The sequence below is a fragment of the Triticum dicoccoides genome, chromosome 4A (assembly GCF_002162155.2).
Source record: "Triticum dicoccoides isolate Atlit2015 ecotype Zavitan chromosome 4A, WEW_v2.0, whole genome shotgun sequence".
In the NCBI taxonomy this organism is placed as follows: Eukaryota; Viridiplantae; Streptophyta; class Magnoliopsida; order Poales; family Poaceae; genus Triticum; species Triticum dicoccoides.
Genome location: NC_041386.1, coordinates 2478312 through 2490178, shown reverse-complemented (window position 1 = coordinate 2490178; position 11867 = coordinate 2478312). Strand labels below are relative to the sequence as shown.

Genomic DNA, 11867 nt, shown 5'->3' with positions numbered 1-11867 from the left:
CATCACATATAGTACAACGGGGAGGAACATTTATCTTAAACGTTAAGAAACATGAGACAATCACATTATTTTCTCATTAACCTTTTTTTACCAATTTAGCAAAACCTCATGTGACATGTGACATGTCAATTTAGCAAAACCTCATGTGACAATCATAAGCCCTCAAATTGTAATGCAAATTATACATGGTCGTCGATTTTGTGCTATTGTTTTCATAACACAAATTGTGTGTGCGCGCATGTTTTCCCCAAGAAAACATTCCTTTTTTACATCATACGAGATGAAGAACTCCACACAAGAAATAAGAAGTTGAGAGGCAATATGGATTTATTTATTTTTTTACATATTTTTGATTAAAAAATACAAGTGCAACATTTCTTTTACCCTTGGTCACCTCAGCGTTTGACGGGCGAGGGGCACCGGCGTAAATTCATATTCACCAACACACATAGTACTCCTTCTGTCAGATAATGTAAGACGTTTTTTGACACAATTATAATGTTAAAAAATGTCGTACATTATGGGACGGAGGGAGTGCATGCCAATGTTTTTCTCGTGACGAGGGAGTACACCACGGCGTGCATTCGATCGTCCTCTGTGCAGTTAGCCCTACATATCAATCATCATACCTTGCAAAAAAGAAAAAGAATCATCATGTCAAAAATACAGCTATCTCAACGAAGGGATACCTTCGTTTTTTTTTTACCTGCAAAAAAAACGAAGGGATCTGTATTTCTGGAAGCCGGATCCCCTGACGTTGGGCCACTGACGCGTGGGTCCGGGTTCACACGTCAGCGAGTGCGCCGTACGTCAGAGGAGCTGCGTCCGTATTTCTGCATCTGTAAAGGAAACGAAAAGGGCGAGAGAGCCCACCCAGGCAGCAAACCCGGAAATTAAAATTAATAACCAAACTCAATCAAAAAGGGAAAAAAAATTACACGATTTCTGCGCCCTTCTCTTCGGCGTCTTCGCTACTCTCCGCCAGCGGAGCCCCAACACGACCAACCCTCCCCGCCGGCGCCGCCGCTCGCGCAGGCGCGGGCGATGTACAAGCTCGGCGGCGGCCGCGGCGCCGGGCGCGGCGGCGCCGGCGCCAAGCGCCCGCCCGCGCCCCATGGCCGCGGCCGGGGCGCCTCCTCCTCCATGGGCAAGGGCCCGCCTCCCCGCGGCCGCGCCGCCGCCGCCGCCGCGGCCTCGGCGGCGGCCGCCGCCCAGGCGGCCGGGCGCGAGGAGTCCTTCAGCCTCGAGTCCAGCGGCCCGCCCGCCTTCGCGGCAATCATAAGGCTCACCCCCGACCTCGTCGACGAGATCCGGCGGGCGGAGGAGGCCGGCGGCGGCGCCCGCATCATGTTCAACTCCAGCATCAACCCTGCGGAGAACGTGAGCTCTCCCTCGCCCTCCCTCCGCCGTCTAGTTTTTTTTTTCCCTTTCCCTTCGAGTCGGTTACGAAGTTTAACCTAACCAATTTGGATGTTCTACGCATTACGGTTGTTTGGTCGAGGGCGACCCTTTCTGTTTTCCCTTTTCCGTCCATGACATGACACTGTTCCTGATTCTGGGGTAGGTTCGTAGGTTCATTGTGTGTTTGGTTTTGCATTCAGATTGCTCGAATTTACTGCTGGGTACTTGAACTCTGAACTGTTAGCACGTGTTGATCTCTTAGCTCATCTCATGTTAGAACTGCCAATTTTCATTTTATCATTGTGTGGTTTTTCCCCTCCGCTCCGGTTTTTAGAGGACGGCCTTTTAATTGAATCCTTTCAGTACGTGGTGGTCCGGATGAGTCTGATTTGGCTTAAGACTGCATGGTTATTGTTGGGTGGAGTTCATGTTGTAGATTATCCAAATTACTTTTCAATTCGCAGTTAGTTTGATATGCTGGAGGGAAATGCTCTGTTACTTTCTCATTGGAGGCCTCAGTTCAGTGTTCTGCCTGGGGATTGGTTTGGTGACTTCGGGCACGAGCTCTCAAGTTTTTGCATGCATTTCCTTTCCTGCCTAATATGACTTTCCTTAGAATTTCTGCACAGTGGGAGCAAGTGTATTGTTTGTTGATGATTCTTTTGTGTAGTCCGTGCAGCATACAGTAAGCCGCATACAATCTGATTTGAAGCTGTTGAAATTTAACTGTGCCTCCATACTATCTAACATATAATTCTTCTCAGAACAATTATCTACCTATAATTTATCATTTTGTGCAGTTCAGTGGGTTCTTGGCTTGGTACATTCTATGCTGTAAGCTTAAGATTAGTTTGGTGTCTTATGTTGTTTAGGATCATTAAAAGTTTTCCTTTGAGTGACGATCCAAACTTTAGGTTCCAACTTCATGAGGCCCATTTGAATGATTTAGTTGAAAACGTTTTTGTTAATTTTAGTGCATAACAAGCTGACAAATTTCTCACTGGTTCTTTTGTCTTTAGTGTGAGATTTTTTTAGGTACTGTAACTTGGTGGTGCTTTTGGAATTACTAATAGTGGGATATGTATGTTTCCTTTTAGAAAAAAACGATCACCCATATAAAGATTTCTCGCTGAAGAGTCTCATGAATGATGGGCTCCAAAACCCATCACTTGTTTCAAATAGAACCCTGCAAAATCTAAAATCTATCCCCATTTCCCCTTTTCGGAATAAATTAGTGCTGACGAACTCTTCAAATCTAAAAATTAATTATATACAATGAACTGTTTTATGATATGCATGAACTGAAATCTGGTTTTTAAAAAAAGAGGAAAATAGCAGCTAGCTGGTATTTTGGGTCTCTTGTGAAGACTGGATTCTTACCTTTCTACATTACATGTCAAGTCTACTGGGACTGAACTCTTATGTCTGGCTGGTTATTTCTGTGGATCCTTGTTGTACTATTTTGTTTCGTTTGTAGAATAAATATCAGTTCCATAACATGTTGCTTCAACACCACTAAATATTCTGTTGTATCTACTGTAGTAAGCTTTGTTAAGTGATAAGCTTACTAGTTATAAATTTGTGTATTTGCGCTTCACATGTGTATGGAACTTACTTCTTATAGTGTCCAATAGTTAGAACTGTACTCCATCCGCCCCAAAATAATAGTACAAAGTTAGTACAAAGTTGAGACACTTATTTAGGGATGGAGGGAGTAGATCATTTAGGATTTGAAGGTTGCTGGAAGATCAGCAGTTGACTTGGTATTCATGATCGCGTTGTATGTGGTTTGATGAGAAAATACAAACATGTTTTACGTACATAGAAATGGAACAGTAAGGCCTGCAGTTGACTTGGTATTCATGATCGCGTTGTATGTGGTTTGATGAGAAAATACAAACATGTTTTACGTACATACAAATGGAACAGTAAGGCCTGTATTCATGTATCCAGTCATGCAATTTTCTGTTGTTTAAGTAATAAATAATACCAGTGCCATGATACTTGTGCACTGGAGTATTTATAACTGCTGTCTCCTTATTTACCTTAGTACCATGGAGGAGGGTTTAACTTTGAAAGAAATAGTACCCCCCCCCCTCCCCCTGTTACTGGTTTTTGGCATGACGCAAAGCTCGTGCAACATGAGAATTACTGTTGTGCATTTAACTTGTTTAACTGAAAGTTCTTTTCTTGAACTAGGTTATCGAGGTTGATGGTAAAGAATTCAATTTTGCATGGGCATCCGAACGGGGTGAGTTATGTGATATTTATGAAGAACAACAGAGTGGAGAGGGTGGAAATGGCTTGCTTGTGGAACGTGGATCTGCTTGGCGCAAGGTGACTGTGGACCGCACTTTGGATGAATCAGCAAAGAACCTTGTGAAAGCGCGCTCAGAGGAGGCTGAACGTCTCGCGAAATCTCGAAAGTTTGTCTGCTTTCCCTGATACATAATTCTCTCACTGATTAATCATCATCCTGATTTATAGGTTTCTTAGATCTTTTCTAAGTACTGCATATAAGTCCAATTTTTTACTTATGCATCCTTGTTTAATTTTCTGTTGTATAGATCAATTGTGCTGGACCCTGGGAATCCATCTGTCAGGAATCAGGCCAAGTCAATGGTTGCAGCCGGAGAAGGTTTGAACTTTGATAACTCGTTTTGTTTTTCTTGAACGAGTTCATTATTTCTACCTCACTTTTACATTCATGCTTCGATAGTAGAAATGTGTGATGTGCTCAGTTTTTCTATGTGCAATGTAAATGCTGGTTTTGAATTTGATTAGTGCCGAAGGTTCGTTAGACTGTATAACGGCTAAAGTTTGTATGAGATTGTATAATTTAGTGTTGCTATCTCTTCCAGGTAATATGCGGAGGGGGAAATGGAACCAGAAGAAGGACAATTTCAATAAGAAGCAAGGTTTCAATTCTCTCTGATCTTCTCTTTTGTAGTACTTTATTCTTTCTATGTATATAAATGTCCTTCTATTCTACCACTAAAAAAACCTGCATTACCATGTACCTGACTTTGTTTTCGTGGGTCTACTCCAGCTACTGTCATTCCAACCAAATCAATTTCTAAAGTAAAGCTGCCTAACAGTATTCCCAAAGGAAGTATCTCGACTTCACCTGTGCCTTCTCCTGAGCAACCTGGACCAAGCATTCATTCATTTCCTGTTGGGTCAGATGCAAATAATGAAGTCATAGTACCTTTTGATTTGAATAAAGAGGAAAACAATAAATTTGAGAAAGCAACACCAAATAGGATCTCTCGAGGACTAAATCATGGGGCAGGTTCTGTTTCTGCAAGTGTTGAGGATAATACAACTGATTTGCGAAGCCTGCTGATATCTACACTCTCAGAAAATCCAAAAGGAATGAATTTAAAGGTAACCCCCCCAACCTCCCCTTTAGCATGTGCAAATAGGAAAAGGAATCCAGAAGTTTTAAAATGAAGTACCAGTAAGTTTTAAATATTGCAAGCTTCCATGCTAACTTAACTGCACTTGTTTGAAAGACAACCATAGTTCCATGAGTTTGCTGTATGAGATGTCACTTCAATTATGGCTGACCTTGTGGTCTGATGACAGTTCTGTATCTTATGATTTTTTCACCTTTATACATGATGTACTGTGATATCATCCATAGTTGGCTTGATCATATGCTACAAATGCTTTTGTTCATGATCTTAGATGCCTTTGTTCTTGTCATTTGTTTAGTTGCCTGATTCCCGAAGGCTTACCCCAAAAGGAATTTCCTGATGTTTCTCTTCACTACATGTTGTGAAACATATGTAGGCCTTGGAGAAAGCTGTTGCAGATGCAATTCCAAATGCTTCAAAGAAAATAGAGCATATCCTTAAGAATGTGAGTAACAAACATTATCCACCACCTTTTTTCTCGGTAAGGAAACATTAAGAATATATTGTGATGCACACTTAACATATTTTTATTTATCCAGGTTGCAGATTGCCAGTCATCAGGGAGATATTTGCTGAAACCTGAACTGGAAGTAGAAAACTCTAATCATGCATCTGGCAGTGGAAGGTATTATCTTTCTCCTACAAGTTCAGTTCCGTGCTTCTTGTTTAACCGGGCATTGCCTTCATGATGCCCTCTCCATAGTTTTGTGTATAGTTATTTTCTGCATGTTTGCTACTTCCGCCCACAAGCACCTCAGTATCCAACTGATGTATCTAACAGGACTATCGATGAGAACATCGAAGAAATTGCTCCAAGCTTAAGCATAGATGATCCTGATATTGAGAAGATTGAAATTGGGGGCTCCCCGGTTTCAGCTGCAGGAGACGAAAAGGTCAATGACAGTGATGGCAAAGCAGGTAGCTCTAGTGAGAGTGGAAGTGATAGTGATAGCGACAGTGACAGTAGTGGCAGTGGAAGTGATAGTGGCAGTCAGAGTAGAAGTGCTGGCAGTGGCAGTGGGAGCAGCAGCGACAGCGATAGTGATGCTTCATCAAGCAGCAAAGAAGGATCTGATGCATTTGTGGATATTACAAGTGATGATAACAAGCCAGATACAGCACGTAGGAAAGTAGCAGATGAACTGAAGTTGTCTTCCTCGCCAAGAGATTTCCCAACATTTGATGGCGATGATGAGCAAATTGATATTGGAACAAATCTCGATTATAAGAGCACATCATCACACATTGATCTGAATAATTTGAATGTCGACAATGATGAGCCGGCATATGCCGCTACAGCAACTGAGAAATTCGGTGCAAGCAATGTAGACATGCCATCAGAATTTCCAGAAAGCGAAAACATGGTGAGTACCAGGTTAGATCCAAGTATAGTTGATGGCGAATATCCTGCAAACAAAATGTCTTATGAGGACAATTATTTTGATGACCCCTTAGCAGTGAGTAGTGAGAACATACCTAATGAAGAAGCTATTCAGTTCACGGAGCAGCATGGTAGCAGAAGAAAGTCAACCTCAAAGGATGGAACAAACCATGTGCCCACAAGAATATCAGAGAAAGGTGCCAAACCCACCTTGAAAAGGTTTCCGGGTGATGAGAATGCTATTACAAAGCCAGAAAGTGCCAAAAAGGCCAAGGTTGACTTTGCCTATTCAGGAGCTACAGGTTCTTTATCAGCACAGAGACAGAACTTGCCTCCTGACAAACATATCAATGAGAGGTCAAGCAAGGAGACAGGGAATGTTGGATGGGACACACATACTGAGCTACAGGTACAAGATATTAGTCCTAAGGAAGGAAGGCCTGTGACTCCTGGAGATCTACAAAAGATAAATCAGAGCCAAAATCTGCCCATCCCAACTCACTCTGAAGGAAAACAAGAAAAGATCATGAAAACAAGCTCTAAGAAGAAACTAGATAAGGTGCAGAAACCTTTGAATAGTATGGATGGCAGCCCTGGGAATGTCAATTTTGACAACACTGATGATTCTGCTGCAAGAAAAAGGGGTAGGCATGGGGGATCTTCTCTTGATGGGAAAAAGCACAAGCGCTCAAAGGATCCTAATATTGATACAAATCCCATGAATTTGACCAAAGGTGTCAGAGGAAATGTTAACCACAACATGATGATGTCTCTTCCTGAATGCGCTGAAACTAATGGCAAGCCACCAATTTTGCAAAGAAACAGTGCTGAGAAATCATCTCCAAAAAAGGTGCTCCAGAGAGAGCATTCTGATCTCGAGTTGGGTGAACTTCGTGAGTTTCCTTTGGAAAATGACAACGGGAGGACAAGGAAACAACTTGAGAGAAATAGTTCTTCTAAGTCGCTTGATGGTAAAGCAACTAATGTAGATAATTTCTACCCCAATATGAATACCAGGAAGGTTGCTCTATCTGCTTCCCATGATCAGAGGAAACCATCACCGCAAGAATTTAATACTGGAGGTAATATAAACCAGGAAGGATTCCCAAGGAAGACAGCCGGATACGACTTTGATAATAATAGGTCTCAGCATAGAGGAAATGTTTCACAGGGTCGGCAATTGCCAAGGACTGATGATTCAGATTCAGAGAACGTATTATATCCAGACAGATTGATAGAGAAAACAGGCAAAAGAGAAACAAAAATGGCACAGGGTGGAATGCTAGATCATGTAGATCCGAAGAAGACTACTCCCAAGCTTCCTCAGAATGGTACCAAGAATGGCATAGAGTGTAGAACACGGAAATCAATTTCACCTGCAGAAAATGAGGAAAGAAGTAGGAATAACTCTTTGATAGAGACTGAGACAGGTAGGAAGAGAAGAGACAGTTCTTCGGAAGAAGACAATCTATTCTTTAAGAAGTACGATAAAGCTAAGCCAGAACTGAAAGGTCCAATAAAAGATTTTTCACAGTAAGTGACAATATACTAGATGCGTTTTTATGCCCTTTTGAAGTATTTCTGCTAGTGCATTTAATTTGTTTAGCTTGTTTGCACACTCGTCACCAAGATTTACACTACCTTGTGAAAATATTTGATTAAATCAGAATTTTCCTTGAGATTTTTAGCTGATGCTAGAAATAATTTTCTGCTCTAACATACACACACGCCTGTGTACGGTCGCAAAATATAAGGTGTATTCTGTTTTGCCAGAGCAAGACTTTGACCAACAATTACTTTACAAAATCAGAGCAATGTAGTACTCCCTCCGTTCCAAAATAGATGAGTCAACTTTGTACTAAAGTTAGTACAAAGTTGACTCATCTATTTTGGAACGGATGGAGTAAGTGTTTTGTAATGAATTTTCTTTTGACTAGAAGATCAAACTAAATAATATAATAAGGTCTGATGAGTAATGTTTAACAAATTGGGATTTTAAGGACATCATTTTCATGTCACATAAACTATAGAGAATTATTGATCAAGGACTTGTTGTAAATAAACAAAATAAGTCATATATTTTGGGACAGTCATGGAGGGATTACAGTTTACCTCTGGGGTAATTTTTGTGTCTCGAAATCCAATAATGATAACAGTACTACACTTAGCACAAATATAGGTCCCAGTCATACAGAAGTGTAACGCAGCATCATATTCACTAAGAGATTCAAAATGCAACTGTTTTCCTTGAGAGATAGACCACACATAGGCAATTACTCAATAGCTGGTATATCTTCGTTGCAGTCTTACTTTTTGTTCATGCAGGCAACTAACTGATTTTATCCATTTTCAGATACGAAGATTATTTGCAGGAGTACAATGAGAAATATAAGGTCTACTCTTACTTGAACAGTCAGATAGAGAAAACACAGTATGTGCTGACCTGAATTTTTCCTTCTAAAATTCCCCTTTGTACTCTTTTTTAAATCCTTCAGAGTCCATGTTCTATCTTCTCCTATAACTTAGCATGCTTTTTATGCAGGTCTGAGTTCCTAAAGGTTCAGGAGGATTTCAATGTTGCCAAAGAAAGAGACAAGGATAAGTACTATAACATTGTTGACAGACTCAGAGACATGTACCATGAATCGGGAACAGTATGCTTTCTGCCTGCCTTTTTCTTCATTGATTGAGCCTGAGTATACATGACTTTTTACAGTTAACTGATAATCTGTGCTTTGGGTGGTGTGTGCGTGTGTGGTGGGGTGGGGGGTGGCATTGCATTAATCAAGATCTTGGCATTCTCTGCATTTCTTCATTATTTCTTACTGAGGACATTATATTCTCCAGAGGCATAAATTGATGAAGAAGGTCTTCGTATTGCTTCATGAAGAATTGCAGGTGTGTAATATGATCTTTGAGTATGCTTTTTGGTAGTTGACTCCAGTTGATTTCATTATCATTTGAGTTGACCTCCATGTGTTTTGTTTCACTTCGGTTTGTGGCATGTATTTTGATTCTATTGGTTATTAATTCCCCAGAGTATCAAGCAAAGAATGAAGGACTTCGCAAAGGACTATTCGAAGGATTAATGGTCCACCCTCATATCATGTCAGTGGTTTTGAAGTAATCTTTTGCCTGAAGTACGTTGATACATCTTACAGATGACAATGACTTTCTGCCCATGCATGCAGGGCATTCGCAACTGTTTTTTCAGAAGCTGTTACCCAGCATCTACTCTGAAAAATGTCAGGAACCTCGCTTCATGCTTTGCCTTTCTAAGAAAGGAGTCCCTGGTTTGAACATTCAGATAAGGCATTCATCAGGTGACGGAAAGCTGGGAAAGCTCACGGTTTCATCAATTGTTCTGCTGAATTTCCTAGTGATCACAGCAGCAACAATCGAGGGTGATGCGGTGTGGTACAAGGAGTAACACCAACGCCTCCACACGCGCCATGTCCGTGGCAGTGTGAAGAGGTGAAACTTACCTAACAGCGGTACTGTTGAAGGCGGTTTTACAACATCAATTTTGCAGGCAGGTACTCCCTGTGTTCGGAATTAGTTGTCTCGGATATGGATGTATCTAGAACTAAAATATGTCTAGATACATCCATTTCTGCGACAAGTAATTCCGAACGGAGGGAGTAGATAGGAACTGTGCCGGGACGGGGTTCCCCCTTTGTAGATTTTTTCCTTCTTTCTTTCTTTCAGTGAGATCCCTCCCCGTCCTAGCTTTTGTATCAATGTGATCAACTCAATTCTGTTTCACCTTGTACATAATCTGTAGACCAAACTAGAGTAGTATTTGATGGAGGTGGGGTAATCACGGTGTATTCCTCACGTAACGTGTTGATGCAGTGAAGCTGTTGAAGTGTGTTAACATGGGAAGTGACGAGCTTGTCAAAACTATTTATCTTTGGCCAGTTCTTCTCAGTACTGTAGATGTAGATTAACGTGTGTGATTGTTTTTAGAACTAATAAGATCTACTCCCTCTGTTCCTTCGTTCAAAATATAAGGTGCATTAATTTTTTAAAAGGTCAAACTTATCAATGTTTGTCCGCAAATTTATTGAGAAAGATATCAATACAGACACTACCAAATCAATATCATTAGATCATCATGCAACTTTCATATCTATTTATTTGATATATTGAAGGCGTTAATATATCTTTTCTATAATGTCAACTCTAGAAATGTTAGTTAAAAAAAACTCTAGAAATGTTAGAAGTTTTGAGAAATTAATACATCTTAGGGCATCTACAGCTGGACTAGACCGTCACAAAATTTGACCCCTCAAAAGTTGGCGGACGCGCATGATCAATTCGATCAATGTTCGTTTTGAGTCCCTATTCGTCTATGCATGCAGCCATGTCCCTCACTTTTTTTACCTATACGTCCGATCATATGCATGTGATTGACGGGGAGGAAGAAAAAATGGTTCGTGGTGGGTCAAATTCTATGTGAAGAAAAAATGGTTCGTGATGGGTCAAATTCTATGTGACGGATGCATGACCACTGACGGGATATATCCGGGCCTCGTATTGTCCCCTATATGGCTGAGTATGAGGAGTGCTGCGGGTTTAGGAGGCTTTGAGTGGTCTGGTTGAGTTAACCTTTTTTCCTTCTCTTTCCTGCCCGGTCAGTAGTCCTAATTTTGCCCAGTCAATTTGAAGAATCCGTCTGTAGATACTCCTATGAAGTACTACCCTTGTCCTGGTTTATTGGTCTCTTTTGTTTTTTGTGTCAAATTTTAACTTTAGATTTAACTATCAAAAAGTTAATGCATGTCACAAAAACTATGTACAAATACAGGGATACATTTTGGGTGACATGCATTTATATTTTGTTAGTTAAATCTATAGTTAAAAGTTGACACAAAATACAATGAGGACCAATAAACCAGGACATAAGTAGTATGTTTATTGATTAAGTAAAAAAAAGGTACAAAAATCAGAGTAACTAAAACATACACCATCTACAAATATGTCAATAAACTCTGAAAGTTACAAATGTTCTATGGAGCACAGAGTCAACATCTCTAAGTTTGTCGTTCATATTCTGATATCTCCATGCTTTAGCTGGTGATGAAAACTAAAGTTCAAAAGGCTGAAAACTGTGCATGTATTTTAAGCAATAATTGATCATCAATTTGATTGATAAAATACGAGTCATATGTCGTAAAAATTATACTCTCTCCTTTTGACAATGTAGTGCATATTAAGTTTTCAAAAGTCAAACTTGTCTACACTCGACCAAGTTTATATAATAAACTATCAACATGTAAAGTGCTAAACAAATAAGATATAAAAAATACACTTCTTGATGAATCTAATGATACTAGTTTTGTATTGCGGATATTGATATTTTTTCTATAAATTCAGTTAAACATTTACATGGTGGACTTTTCAAAATTCTAATATGCACTACATTTTGAAACGGAGGGCGTACCATTGATTTTTTTTAAATGTCAATTCAGCGAGATATATTTTGTCGCATATAACTAATATTGTAGTCAATTTTTCTTCAAATAATCGTGTAGGCCTCGTAAACTTGAACAGAGGGAGTATGTTTTGAAGAGCCGCACGAGTCGTTCACCCCAAAGAGGCCAGAACATAATGTCGTTAAATGAAACATGGTCTTGGTTAACCCCCCACAAAACATGTGAATA

The 11867-nt window shown here is 40.2% G+C and overlaps 1 protein-coding gene across 1 annotated transcript; it reads left to right on the top strand.

Moving 5' to 3' along the window:
* Window positions 1-1044: 1044 nt before the first annotated feature.
* Window positions 1045-10131, top strand: LOC119284490. Its single transcript, XM_037563606.1, has 13 exons — window positions 1045-1380; window positions 3601-3827; window positions 3969-4039; window positions 4263-4319; window positions 4451-4788; window positions 5197-5265; window positions 5360-5445; window positions 5602-7734; window positions 8555-8632; window positions 8744-8855; window positions 9049-9099; window positions 9240-9309; window positions 9393-10131. Exons 1-12 carry the CDS (start codon window positions 1045-1047, stop codon window positions 9288-9290), a joined length of 3609 nt encoding a protein of 1202 aa, XP_037419503.1. The 3' UTR covers window positions 9291-9309; window positions 9393-10131.
* Window positions 10132-11867: the final 1736 nt, after the last annotated feature.

Excerpts from the sequence above, each read along its gene's own strand:
- LOC119284490 (XM_037563606.1), top strand. The coding sequence starts at position 1,045 with ATGTACAAGCTCGGCGGCGGCCGCGGCGCCGGGCGCGGCGGCGCCGGC. Across the intron at positions 4,789-5,196 it reads CAAAAGGAATGAATTTAAAG|GCCTTGGAGAAAGCTGTTGC; the intron begins GTAACCCCCCCA and ends AAACATATGTAG. Across the intron at positions 8,633-8,743 it reads AGTCAGATAGAGAAAACACA|GTCTGAGTTCCTAAAGGTTC; the intron begins GTATGTGCTGAC and ends CTTTTTATGCAG.